The sequence below is a fragment of the Convolutriloba macropyga genome, chromosome 3 (assembly GCF_964194025.1).
Source record: "Convolutriloba macropyga chromosome 3, txConMacr16.3, whole genome shotgun sequence".
NCBI lineage: Eukaryota > Metazoa > Xenacoelomorpha > Acoela > Convolutidae > Convolutriloba > Convolutriloba macropyga.
In genome coordinates, this window is record NC_134470.1 from 17,613,172 (window position 1) to 17,628,076 (window position 14,905).

General features: G+C 35.0%; 1 protein-coding gene across 1 annotated transcript in view; it reads right to left on the minus strand.

Moving 5' to 3' along the window:
* The window catches only part of LOC142336911 (uncharacterized), a 50,193-nt gene extending 35,677 nt beyond the window's left edge, over nt 1-14,516 (minus strand). Inside the window, exons 1-2 of the mRNA XM_075385894.1 lie at nt 14,311-14,516; nt 6,739-6,882 (exon numbers count right to left, since the gene is read on the minus strand). Of these exons, the coding sequence (XP_075242009.1) occupies nt 6,739-6,882; nt 14,311-14,374 (208 nt within the window). The 5' untranslated portion in view covers nt 14,375-14,516. The remainder of the gene's footprint in view (nt 1-6,738; nt 6,883-14,310) is intronic.
* Between the last annotated feature and the right edge of the window lie 389 nt (nt 14,517-14,905).

Consider the following 14,905-nt stretch of genomic DNA (forward strand, 5'->3'; position numbering starts at 1 on the left):
CGAGTATCCCATGGGTAACTAGATTTTAAAACAAAAAGAATTTTTGGTATAGCTTGCCTAGGAAAAAAGTTAGTTTTTCATACGGAAATTTGCGAATTTCGCAAATAACGAATTTTAAAAATAGGTCTTTTTCATCGGGTCAAGGAGTTGTTCAAAGTGAACCAAACTTGTTATCGAGTATCCCATGGGCAACTAGATTGTAAAACAAAAAGGATTTTTGGTGTAGCTGGCCTAGGAAAAAAGTTAGTTTTTCATACGGAAATTTGTGAATTTCGCAAATAACGAATTTTAAAAATAGGTCTTTTTCGCCGGGTCAAGGAGTTGTCCAAATCAATCCAAACCCGGTATGGAGTATCCCATGTGTATCTAGAGTGTAAAACAAAAAGAATTTTTGGTATAACTTGCCTAGGAAAAAAGTTAGTTTTTCATACGGAAATTTGCTATTGTTTCGATTAACTTGAAATTATTGAATTTTAAAAATAGGTCTTTTTCATCGCGTCAAGGAATTGTCCAACTCGAGCCAAACTTGGTATCGAGTATCCCATGGGTAGCTAGATTGTAAAACAAAAAGAATTTTTGGTATAGCTTGCCTAGGAAAAAAGTTAGTTTTTCATACGGAAATTTGCGAATTTCGCAAATAACGAAGTTTAAAAATAGGTCTTTTTCATCGGGTCAAGGAGTTGTTCAAAGTGAACCAAACTTGTTATCGAGTATCCCATGGGTAATTAGATTGTAAAACAAAAAGAATTTTTGGTATAGCTTGCGTAGGAAAAAAGTTAGTTTTTCATACGGAAATTTGCGAATTTCGCAAATAACGAATTTTAAAAATAGGTCTTTTTCATCGGGTCAAGGAGTTGTTCAAAGTGAACCAAACTTGTTATCGAGTATCCCATGGGTAACTAGATTTTAAAACAAAAAGGATTTTTGGTATAGCTTGCGTAGGAAAAAAGTTAGTTTTTCATACGGAAATTTGCGATTATTTCAAATAAGTAATTTTAAAAATAAGTCTTTTGATAGGGTTATAGAGTTGTCCAAATCAAACCAAACGGGGTATGGAGTATACCATGGGTACCTAGAGTCTAGAACAAAAAGAATTTTTGCTATAGCTTGCCTAGGAAAAAAGTTGGGTTTTCATACGGAATTTTGCGATTAATTCGAATAGTTAATTTTAAATAATTTTGAAAAATAGGTCTTTTTGATTAGGTCTTAGAGTTGTCTAAAGTGAACCAAACTCGGTATGGAGTATTCCATGGGTATCTAGATGGTAAAACAAAAAGTATTTTTTGTATAGCTTGCCTAGCAAAGTCTATTTCAGTCTTACTATTATTCTAAGCTTAGGGCCTCGGGCCCGCATGAGGTGCACTCCCCCCCTGCCCCGTTGAGACGCCGGTTAGTCGGTTTCCCCCCCGCTGGGATTTTGTGCAACTCATGTTGGGGACGTAGATGGCGTGCCGTCGATTTTTTGGGTTCTCTTCGGTCTGGTTCATAAAATCTTCGGTCGGGTTGTAAATTTGCGAATTTCACGAATAACGAATTTTAACTATAGTTATTTTTTATTGGGCCAAGAAGTTGTCCAAAGTGAACCAAACTTGGTATGATCTATTCCCTGTGTTTATAGAGTCTACAACAAAAAGAATTTTTGCTATAGCTTGCCTAGGAAAAAAGTTAGTTTTTCGTACGGAAATTTGCGAATTTCGCAAATAACGAATTTTAAAAATAGGTCTTTTTCGCCGGGTCAAGGAGTTGTCCAAATCAATCCAAACCCGGTATGGAGTGTCCCATGTGTATCTAGAGTGTAAAACAAAAAGAATTTTTGGTATAGCTTGCCTAGGAAAAAAGTTAGCTTTTCGTACGTTAATTTCCGATTAATTCGAATAGTTAATTTTAAATAATTTTGAAAAATAGGTCTTTTTGATTAGGTCTTAGAGTTGTCCAAAGTGAACAAAACTTGGTATGATCTATTCCCTGTGTTTATAGAGTCTACAACAAAAAGAATTTTTGCTATAGCTTGCCTAGGAAAAAAGTTAGTTTTTCGTACGGAAATTTGCGAATTTCGCAAATAACGAATTTTGAAAATAGGTCTTTTTCGCCGGGTCAAGGAGTTGTCCAAATCAATCCAAACCCGGTATGGAGTATCCCATGTGTATCTAGAGTGTAAAACAAAAAGAATTTTTGGTATAGCTTGCCTAGGAAAAAAGTTAGCTTTTCGTACGTTAATATCCGATTAATTCGAATAGTTAATTTTAAATAATTTTGAAAAATAGGTCTTTTTGATTAGGTCTTAGAGTTGCCCAAAGTGAACCAAACTTGGTATGATCTATTCCCTGTGTTTATAGAGTCTACAACAAAAAGAATTTTTGCTATAGCTTGCCTAGGAAAAAAGTTAGTTTTTCGTACGGAAATTTGCGAATTTCGCAAATAACGATATTTAAAAATAGGTCTTTTTGATTAGGTCTTAGAGTTGTCCAAAGTGAACCAAACTTGGTATGATCTATTCCCTGTGTTTATAGAGTCTACAACAAAAAGAATTTTTGCTATAGCTTGCCTAGGAAAAAAGTTAGTTTTTCGTACGGAAATTTGCGAATTTCGCAAATAACGAATTTTAAAAATAGGTCTTTTTCGCCGGGTCAAGGAGTTGTCCAAATCAATCCAAACCCGGTATGGAGTATCCCATGTGTATCTAGAGTGTAAAACAAAAAGAATTTTTGGTATAACTTGCCTAGGAAAAAAGTTAGTTTTTCATACGGAAATTTGCTATTGTTTCGATTAACTTGAAATTATTGAATTTTAAAAATAGGTCTTTTTCATCGCGTCAAGGAATTGTCCAACTCGAGCCAAACTTGGTATCGAGTATCCCATGGGTAGCTAGATTGTAAAACAAAAAGAATTTTTGGTATAGCTTGCCTAGGAAAAAAGTTAGTTTTTCATACGGAAATTTGCGAATTTCGCAAATAACGAAGTTTAAAAATAGGTCTTTTTCATCGGGTCAAGGAGTTGTTCAAAGTGAACCAAACTTGTTATCGAGTATCCCATGGGTAATTAGATTGTAAAACAAAAAGAATTTTTGGTATAGCTTGCGTAGGAAAAAAGTTAGTTTTTCATACGGAAATTTGCGAATTTCGCAAATAACGAATTTTAAAAATAGGTCTTTTTCATCGGGTCAAGGAGTTGTTCAAAGTGAACCAAACTTGTTATCGAGTATCCCATGGGTAACTAGATTTTAAAACAAAAAGGATTTTTGGTATAGCTTGCGTAGGAAAAAAGTTAGTTTTTCATACGGAAATTTGCGATTATTTCAAATAAGTAATTTTAAAAATAAGTCTTTTGATAGGGTTATAGAGTTGTCCAAATCAAACCAAACGGGGTATGGAGTATACCATGGGTACCTAGAGTCTAGAACAAAAAGAATTTTTGCTATAGCTTGCCTAGGAAAAAAGTTGGGTTTTCATACGGAATTTTGCGATTAATTCGAATAGTTAATTTTAAATAATTTTGAAAAATAGGTCTTTTTGATTAGGTCTTAGAGTTGTCTAAAGTGAACCAAACTCGGTATGGAGTATTCCATGGGTATCTAGATGGTAAAACAAAAAGTATTTTTTGTATAGCTTGCCTAGCAAAGTCTATTTCAGTCTTACTATTATTCTAAGCTTAGGGCCTCGGGCCCGCATGAGGTGCACTCCCCCCCTGCCCCGTTGAGACGCCGGTTAGTCGGTTTCCCCCCCGCTGGGATTTTGTGCAACTCATGTTGGGGACGTAGATGGCGTGCCGTCGATTTTTTGGGTTCTCTTCGGTCTGGTTCATAAAATCTTCGGTCGGGTTGTAAATTTGCGAATTTCACGAATAACGAATTTTAACTATAGTTATTTTTTATTGGGCCAAGAAGTTGTCCAAAGTGAACCAAACTTGGTATGATCTATTCCCTGTGTTTATAGAGTCTACAACAAAAAGAATTTTTGCTATAGCTTGCCTAGGAAAAAAGTTAGTTTTTCGTACGGAAATTTGCGAATTTCGCAAATAACGAATTTTAAAAATAGGTCTTTTTCGCCGGGTCAAGGAGTTGTCCAAATCAATCCAAACCCGGTATGGAGTGTCCCATGTGTATCTAGAGTGTAAAACAAAAAGAATTTTTGGTATAGCTTGCCTAGGAAAAAAGTTAGCTTTTCGTACGTTAATTTCCGATTAATTCGAATAGTTAATTTTAAATAATTTTGAAAAATAGGTCTTTTTGATTAGGTCTTAGAGTTGTCCAAAGTGAACAAAACTTGGTATGATCTATTCCCTGTGTTTATAGAGTCTACAACAAAAAGAATTTTTGCTATAGCTTGCCTAGGAAAAAAGTTAGTTTTTCGTACGGAAATTTGCGAATTTCGCAAATAACGAATTTTGAAAATAGGTCTTTTTCGCCGGGTCAAGGAGTTGTCCAAATCAATCCAAACCCGGTATGGAGTATCCCATGTGTATCTAGAGTGTAAAACAAAAAGAATTTTTGGTATAGCTTGCCTAGGAAAAAAGTTAGCTTTTCGTACGTTAATATCCGATTAATTCGAATAGTTAATTTTAAATAATTTTGAAAAATAGGTCTTTTTGATTAGGTCTTAGAGTTGCCCAAAGTGAACCAAACTTGGTATGATCTATTCCCTGTGTTTATAGAGTCTACAACAAAAAGAATTTTTGCTATAGCTTGCCTAGGAAAAAAGTTAGATTTTCGTACGGAAATTTGCGAATTTTGCAAATAACGAATTTTAAAAATAGGTCTTTTTCGCCGGGTCAAGGAGTTGTCCAAATCAATCCAAATCCGGTGTGGAGTATCCCAAGTGTATCTAGAGTGTAAAACAAAAAGAATTTTTGGTATAGCTTGCCTAGGAAAAAAGTTAGCTTTTCGTACGTTAAAATCCGATTAATTCGAATAGTTAATTTTAAATAATTTTGAAAAATAGGTCTTTTTGATTAGGTCTTAGAGTTGTCCAAAGTGAACCAAACTTGGTATGATCTATTCCCTGTGTTTATAGAGTCTTCAACAAAAAGAATTTTTGCTATAGCTTGTCTGGGAAAAAAGTTAGTTTTTCGTACGGAAATTTGCGAATTTCGCAAATAACGATATTTAAAAATAGGTCTTTTTGATTAGGTCTTAGAGTTGTCCAAAGTGAACCAAACTTGGTATGATCTATTCCCTGTGTTTATAGAGTCTACAACAAAAAGAATTTTTGCTATAGCTTGCCTAGGAAAAAAGTTAGTTTTTCGTACGGAAATTTGCGAATTTCGCAAATAACGATATTTAAAAATAGGTCTTTTTGATTAGGTCTTAGAGTTGTCCAAAGTGAACCAAACTTGGTATGGTCTATTCCCTGTGTTTATAGAGTCTACAACAAAAAGAATTTTTGCTATAGCTTGCCTAGGAAAAAAGTTAGTTTTTCGTACGGAAATTTGCGAATTTCGCAAATAACGATATTTAAAAATAGGTCTTTTTGATTAGGTCTTAGAGTTGTCCAAAGTGAATCAAACTTGGTATGATCTATTCCCTGTGTTTATAGAGTCTACAACAAAAAGAATTTTTGCTATAGCTTGCCTAGGAAAAAAGTTAGTTTTTCGTACGGAAATTTGCGAATTTCGCAAATAACGAATTTTAAAAATAGGTCTTTTTCGCCGGGTCAAGGAGTTGTCCAAATCAATCCAAACCCGTTATGGAGTGTCCCATGTGTATCTAGAGTGTAAAACAAAAAGAATTTTTGGTATAGCTTGCCTAGGAAAAAAGTTAGTATTTCATACGGAAATTTGCGAATTTCTTGGTTAGCGAATTTTAACTATAGTTATCTTTTATTGGGCCAAGAAGTTGTTCAAATCAAACCAAACTCGGTATAGAATATCCCTAGGGTATATAGAATCTAGGAAAATAAGAATTTCTGGTGTAGCTTGCTTACTTAAAAAGTTACTTCTTTGTTTATATTATTTTTATTTAATATATTTTGTAATTTATTATGTTTTTGTTATTGTTTCCGACTGTTCTTAGCTATTTTATTGTTTGCTTTTATTTTGTTTTGGAGATAGAGTTTAGGCCTGGTTTTTTGGCCAGTGCTTTGCTCAAGAATCTCCTATAGTTGAATGTTCATAACTCCGCCGTAGCCGGTCCCCAGCCCGGTTGAGATAAGGAGGAGGGAAACACACCCAAATCATAATGGAAAAATCTCAAGAGTTGATTTTTTTAAATCAAATTGAGATATTTCCGACACTACTGTAGCTATAAATATATTTATTGACTCATTTAGTGCATCTGATTAGACTACCGCGTGCTTTCGAGACGGTTTACGATCCGAGGATTTTACCGAAAAATAACGGGGAAAAGAGTGTAAAGAGTGTAAAAAAAATATTTTTACACCGTTAGTGCTACCCTTAATAAGGGTGGAAAAAGTGTAATGCAAGAGTGTAATTATAAGAAGAAGAGTGGAAGAGTGTAAAAAAAAGATTTAATGGTGTAAAATAAGGGTGTAAAAATAAGTTAAAGGTGTAATTAAAAAGAGTGTAATCGTAAGAAATTACACCGTTATTCCACCGTTAAATCTTTTTTTACACTCTTAAATTACACTTTTTCCACCCTTATTAAGGGTAGCACTAACGGTGTAAAAATATTTTTTTTACACTCTTTACACTCTTTTCCCCGTTATTTTTGGGGAAAATCCTCGGCCCGGGAAACAAAAAGACAGTTGGGTGCTAATTCCTAGCAAGTAGCGTAACACGGGATACCTTGCCTGTGCTCCTTAGCTGCGGGACGTTTCTCATCAATGAACCCTTTCACTCCCTCTTTCACATCAGTAGCCATTTGCCCTAAGTCTTTGTAGAGTGTCTTAAAAAGGCCTCCCTTCTGTCCTCCAGCAGCGTTCCCATTTTCTAAAGGAAGATACTTTTTACGTTTCAAAGATTGAAAACTTTTAGCTGAAACTAATAAACAACAACTGATAAGTCGAATTATGGACAACCCGGGTTGAAGTTTCTTTGATTTCATAAGGATAATATGATTTCAGACTGTCCATACTTGATTTCTTAGTACGATCCTTGTATGAAACCAAAGAAATCATAGATGATCCTTGTATGATTACCAAGAAATCATACATGATCCTAGTACGAATACCAAGAATCATACATCTATTTTTCGAAAAACCATTTATGTTTTTTTGTTTTTATTCGGTAGGGCATCACCTATATGATACCCCGGCATCACATTGTGATCCGCCATAAGACCCTAACGCACAGTATCTTTTGTTATGTTGGGTACTAAATATATATACAATACAATTTATGTACAACAAGAGGTGAAAGAAGTTATATACACAGTTATATACACAGTAAGAGAAGTTTTAGTTTATAAAATTGAGTTTGAGAAGTTTTGATTAAGATTTAAAGTTCTATATAACCGTAGTAGAAGACTTCCTCAGCCTCAGATGCACTCAGCCGTTTCAAGTACCATGGAGGACTTCTGCTGGCTGAACTTGACGTATACAAACGCTATTGGATCGTTTTCTTGGTTTCTTGGCTAGCCTCATGGAAATTGTTTAAAATGACTGTGATAGTTTCTTCAGGTAAGTACGATGAATAAAAACAAAAATAAAAAAAAATTGAATGGGAAAACTTTAAATGCTCGATGGGCGTGGGTGGGACTCGAACCCACGCGTCTTGATGTTCTGTTTCTGCGAGGTAATAGTTCACTGCACTAAGCTGACCTATGTTGGCAAGTTTTTCGTTTCAAAGCTTTGTTCTTTCAATGTTTAAGTCGTTGCGAGTTTAAAACGGAGATCGGCAAACTGACTTGAACGGTTCCAGCCCGAAGTTTCCAGTTGTGCTGTTTTATTAGCGGTCCGCGCTAAGTGTCATGCTTGATGTTACAAAAATTCAGCTTTCATTCAAACATGTTGCTGTCCACTTGATTCAATTATAGATAGGGCTTAGATTGGTGTCCCTGATTTCAAATACAACTGCTTCGATGTCTAAAAAGAAAAGATTGACGAGAAAAAAAAGGAACGATTAAGATTAATGAAGAGAGGGAGAAATAGAATAAACAAAAGCGTTGTTTCTGACTGGAAGAAGCATTGATATAAAAGTGACAGAATTAAGAAATTGACAAATAAAAGTGCTACGCTAACCTAAACCATAAAACCACTGACACCAAACCACGCGCAGCAGAGTAAATGTTTTTGTTTAATCTCAAAGTCGTTTTCTTTTTAAATCAGTGGAGTGTTGAGGAAAATGGTAAAATAGTTATCATTAAAGTAGAAATGAGAGGCTTCGAAAGAAGGCGTAAATGTTGGTCAATAACTAAACATAGAAATATTGATGACAGCTGTGATCTGTTCAGCCCCGAATTGACTGGGCGAGCGGCTAGCAGAACAGATGAAGACAATTGAATGAGATGGACAGAGAATGACAAAGACTGAGGTGTATTTGGCCCGAATTGACTAGGCGAGCGGGTGACCGAATACATTTAACACGTCTGATGGTTCTGTTGTTTTGCATAATGTTAATATAGCGGGAAAAAAATTAATTATAATCAGGAAAGTTGGAGGCAACTGAGCTGGATTCCAACCCGGGTCGGAGAAAAGAAATGTTCATTCTTTCGTTAATAATCCAGGCTTTGTTGACAACTGCGTCACTTTCCTCTTCTTCAAGACGTTAGAAATTTGATGCAATTTATTGGATGGAGGAAACGCCTCAAGAAAATAAATGTAAAGTTGCTGGAGTTGGACTTGAACCGTAGTTGTGTTTACTTTATTAATCCCTTTTTGTGCTCTTCGCAACTATGCCATTCGACAGCTACTTTTGGTTATCCGACTGCCAGTTTTTCATTTGCACTATCTGTCAATTTGTTTTCCTGTTTGTTGTTGTATTTTTTTCTTGTTTCCTAAGTTTTCCTTTCTCAGTTTTTGCTTTTCTTGTCATTGAGCCCATTTCTGTGGTTTGAAAGATGAAGATCTTTGATATTGAATTTCCGGGTTAAACTGGGATTGATCCTCCTTTTGTTTAGTTGATTACTATTCTAAACAGTCATCTTAGCCACTAGTCTATTGTGTATGCGGCTAGGAGATTTAGTATTTAGATGATCAAGAGTGCTTTTGCAAGAGTTGAGCGGTGAATGTCGTTCCTTATATATCAGCTCTGATACAAACAGTATGTTGTTTTTGATTGCCCTTTGAATATACCCGTTGGCCAATTCAATCTGCGTTTCCCTGACTTCACGTTTGCCTCTTTGTGGAGTTATTGAGTGTGGTACCATCTTGGTTTTCGAAGCCAAATTCGTAAGGCTCGGTTTTGAACGTTTTGTATTTTATTGATAAGGGCATGCGATTGATCCAGCCAGCAAGCATTTGAGTACAGAAATAGCAGTCTGATCCAAGATTTGTAAACCAAAATTAGGCTTTCTTCGTTAACGTTTAGGATACTAAGCTTCCAGAGTTGAAATAGCCTGCTGTTCGCTCTTCGTATTAAATATTTGCAATGTTATGTTGGGTACTAAATAAAGGAGTAAGTCCAAATAGATAACAAAATTTTAGACATACTCTGAAGCCGGTTTATACTTATAAATGCTCATTTATAAAAAGTAATCAATAAAAAAATTTGCATTTAACCTCAAATTCGTTTTCTGAATAAGTTTAAACCACAAAGTCATTCTTTTAGCGCATACAAAGAATCAAATGTGGATTTCAAATGCGATATAATAATTAAGTAAGTCCACTGACTACATTATACGAGAAAATGTGGCCCCAGTCAATATTTTATATGTCATATATGACCTTGTATGATTTCCAAGAAGTTTTTTTCAACTTCAATAGACAATCAAAATTATACAGTTTTTAGTCTATAGTTTGAAATTTTTTGTATGATCCCTGTATGATTTCTAAGAAATCATATATGGTCCTTGTATGACTACCAAGAATTCATACAAATCATATATGACCTAGTAAGATTACTGAGAATCATATATGACCTAGTACGAAATAAAGAAAGTTGTATGATCGTTGACCCGGGAAATAATTGTCTAATTAGTCTTATATTTGAGGGAAATGTTTCAACTAATTTTGCAACATTCAAAAACATCAATCAATGGAATTTTCTAAATTCTAGGTCCTCCCTAATTGAAAATTTTCTCAGTTTTGACATTGATTGTGCTCGATGCTGAACTGAAAAAATTGTGAGATTAGGAACAAAATAGAATTTAGACAATTCAATTGATTGATGCTTTTAAATGTTAATAATATTATTAAAAACAAGGGATAAAGATAAAAATATTGAAATCTTGGCTATTGGTTTAACAGTCAATCTTTGTTTCAAACTCAGACTCAGTCCTCATCAGACGCCTCCAGGCGAAAATCGGCCTAGATTAGACGATATATCGTTCAAAATAACACGACTGGATTTCACAAAAAATAGGGCGATTACAGCCATTATTGAACGAAAGACATCACGAAGAGTCAATTCTAATCGTTTTTGAAATCACAAGCCAGCCAAAAATGAGATCTGATTTTAAACGATGCATGGTCCCCGAACCAACGTAGACTTTCAAAAATTAAAACATAATTTTTATGAAAAAAAATTAATTTAGGAACATTCATTTTTTATCGAAATTTTATTAATTGGTCAACAAATGATTGATTAACAAGTCTCATAAATAAGATTGAACTTTGTTCAATATATTGCTGTTGTTCTAAATTTTGAATGTGAGTCAAAAATGTATTTAAGATAATATATAATTACAAATTCTTGTTCTTCGTATGGTCAGGAATTCTTAAGCAATTTCTCATAACAAAATAATATAATTTCAACTTAAAACTGCGACCGTAAATTTAATCGTTGGCGGGAAACATGATATTTTTTTAATCGAAAAAAGTTTTGAGCCCAAAGAAAATTCAACGCAAAATCAGAAATTGTCCAAAACAATTTGCCAGTTAGTAATCAATTTTGTGTGAATAAAATAAATATTCCCAGCCAATACTTCGACAACATCTGTCTCAAGATTGTTTCAATCACTATGTTTCAAGGACTACAAAACGCGCCGACTAATCTACAACAAGTAAATTTTTTTAGAGCGACACCAACGATTAAATTTAAGGAGGAAGCCGGTGTAGTGAACGCTCTCAAAAAGCGTTTAAAGAAGTTGAATATTTCTAAGTAATCTTTTGAATGTTGGTTTTCTAGGTTGCGGGGCACTTGATTATTTTTTGGTTTTGGGAAGCAATAAATACGCATTAGAATTGCTGTGAGAGTACATAACGGACTTCAGAGATTCTCTTTTCTTCAGAACGACGTTTTGTGTACGCTTGCATCGTTTTTAACTGCTACGATTAGTACTCAGACAAATTTTTTCCATCGTACGGCTCGTGTTTACTCATTTAACCACTATGAAAAACAATTACTATCATTATAACAATTACTATCACGGCTTGGCCAGTACAGTACTGCAATGTCAACAATTTCAATAAATTGATTTTAGTCGGTAGATTTCAGTAATACTGAGCAATTGGTATTTTGGTAATATTGAGCACAGAGAAATCTGAAAAACCTTCCCCGAAAAATATTATCAATAGAGAAATTAATATTTTGTTCCAAAGAAAAAAACGGGCATCAATAATCTTTTTGTATCTTTGTGAAGAACTCACGGACTCTTCTCTAATTAAAATCGTTCTTTATTTATCCAAAAACTCAACGTTTTTTTTATAAAAAGGTTTTTTTGCCAAATTAATCATCACTATATAATTTTAAAAAAAAAATAAGTGTTTTTAAATGATGCGCAGCGATAGCAAGGCTACATTTGGCCACATTAAGGAATTTAAGCAGTCACGAAAAATTTGGACTGTAATGGAGAGCCTGTTATTCACTAAAATGTTTTCGCTTTTATTCGTTTTGTTGTCAAATACAGACAACACCAATTTTATTTCAGTTTTCAATTAAAAACAGATCCACTTACCGTTCACATGCATCTAAGTTTTTGAACAGCATCTAACTTTTTGAAAGTTTCGTATCTTTTCCTCATTTGGTAGAAAATTAAGGAGAAAATCTGATAGGCGGAGTCGGATCGTTCTCAGCAATCACAATACCGAGCCTCTTTGATTGTATTTAAAATTCCCATTTTATTTATTTCACAGAGCATAGGTTGAATTGAATTTTCAGTTTACCAGGCAAAAGGGGGTGCAAAGAGTTACATCAGTGGGGACTTGGTTGCACAATGCTACGAGGAAAGCTTTCATAGGAAGGGTCTGATCCGTAGGGTGTAACCTTGGTCAGTAACCTCCACGTGGGGCCCCCTGGGTAACTGCCACTAGCTCAGTCAGTTAGTGGAAGTTAGCTAAGCTGACTGTCTGAGGATTGAGCCCTGAACAAGCCACCTACGGACTTGAAACAAACTAGTTCTAAAGAATTCCTTGCCAGTCCGATTCACATCAGCGCAGGCAAGACCCTGTGAAGACCCTGGTTGTTGGCGAGACCATGTGAACAAAAGTTCTCGCCGACTTCAACTGTTGGAAATGTCTCCAATAAGCGAAAGATGGTCAAAGTTAACTGATTCGAAAGTCAACAAAGTAACAAAAGTGAAATCGAGACTAGTAGATGACGTTTTGATCGTCTAGTAGCGAATTGGCTAGACTCCAAATAAAGTCTCTTGTGAACTCTAATCAATCGGAAACCCCTGTTAGTAGGAAACGAACGCAGGGCTAATATGGTTGAGATGCGAGGGAGCTTGAGATGAAAGCTACACTGTATCCACTGAAAGTTGATTAGTAGTAGAAGCGAAAACTGTGTGTGATCCCTGAGCACAATTAGTATCTGAAATGAAAATCCTCTAGTAAGAGATACTGTGTAAGGTCCAGACAAGACAGATGTAGTGATAGTCACAGAAATAACATCACAGAGTAGTGTTGCAACTGTGATCGCAGAGCTAAAAGATAAAGAGTAACTACACTACATGTTTGGTCCAGACAACACTTGCTCTGCTTGTCCCAAAAGATGGTTGAGATACATAGACTTGAGGCTCTGGGACACAACACCTCAATGAGCTTGACCCCAGATGGTCTTTGCACCGAGGCTCAAGTTTACTCTGGCTTGGAATTCATTCCTCTAAAGGTCAGTAGACTAAATACCTACGGCTTCGGCCAAAGGGGAGGTGCACAACAGTGGCAAATTTTGTCTGGAAGGATTTACCCAAGAGCAGTATTGGTCATGCCGGAGTTCTTTCACTAAGATCGAGATCCAAATACCATTATGTGACACAATGTTCAACAATGCATTCTATCAAACTTTCGAATTTGATTTTTTCTGCAATTTCATAGCAAGCCAAATTTATCGAAATAAAATTTTCTAATCCTTTGGTTTAGAAACAACAACACAAACAATTTTCGAATTAAAGCATTTGGTTTAACTAACTTCTTAAAATTTACCAATTTTGTTTGGTTGTTTTCTAGTGGCATTTAGCACCTTTACAGTAATCACCAATTTTACACTAACTAATTTTACACTTCTTATACTTAACTACTACAAACCATAAATAGTTCAGTATCAATACTTACGATACATCTATTTTCCTCCCATAATAGGGGGCATTAGTAAAACAGGTTGACTTTTTCTTTTCTATTTCTAGAAATAGCATTTCCTCCTAATAGTCACTGCCCACTGTTTTGCTCTTTCGTTCTTTATTACTCTTAATTCTTTCGGGAAGTTCTTGGTACTTCATGTTTGCGAGTTTAACTATTGTTTTTCATTGTTTACATCGCCGAGCTGCAGGTTTTACCTTACTTTACCTCACTTCTTGTATAATCTCAACATATAATTTGGGGAAGTGATTGAGATAGTGACAAGTGAAAATTTTTATGAACAACTCCGCAATTTTTCACAAAACTGTGATAAGTGCGCTGAATCAAATGATATTGAAGGCTTAGTTACATAGAAAAAAAAACGTATTTATTGACTAGACACTAATCAGAAGTACGCTTCTATTTTGTTCAAGCATGGGTAGTTGTTGCAGAACAAAGTTCATCTGCAACACTTGTTCTCGAATTTGTAGGCACATCAATGAATTGACCAACCAATTCTCATTGAAAACTATTTTTTACCGATTAAGTTACTCTTGCCTGTCACCCGGGCCAATATTTTCCCCCAAAACAAAGGTGAAACCTCGGCCCGGGCAAAAATGATGGCAATTTGACAATACCACACCTTTGAAGCAAAATGTTATGATTAGAAACAGAAAACTGACCGGTTCGAATCATAAAATGGTTTGCTAAATAGTTAAATATACACTAACACAGCAAAAAGTTCTTTTATGGCATTCAATATTACCTGCAGAGGTTCGCCCAATAATGGAAGCCACAAATACGATAGCACAGACAGAAACGAAAAACATTTTTAAAACACTTTACTCAAAACTTGCGCTTTCAAATTTCTCTACAATCGCTTTAACTAACAACAATAAAGTAGTTAACAACAAAAAAGTAAACTTTGGTTGAATTTAACCTATTTCTTAAGTGCCACGATGTTGAACAGCCAAATAAAAATTATATGCACACAGCAACTTTGCAGCTGCTTTCTGCTCACATGTGAAGCAATTGCTCCACTTAGTTCAAGTGATTGATTGCTTTTATTCCTTATAGGTTCTCATGTCATCTTCGATAGATGACCTGAAAAACGGCAAACATCTGTCACAAAAGAATGGTATGTTGACAAAAACCGCCATTAGAGTTTATATGCACGACGATAAAAATCACTTTGGATCTTGAACAGTGTCATCGAATAAAAAATATAAGAAGTTACATCACAGCATCTTAGGAGACGCCAAGTTTAAATGGTGTCTATTTTCAACATTATGTCGCAAAACGCACGTTTTGCTCGCATAATTTCAATCAAAATTATCACTATTTTCCACAATGACCGTTAA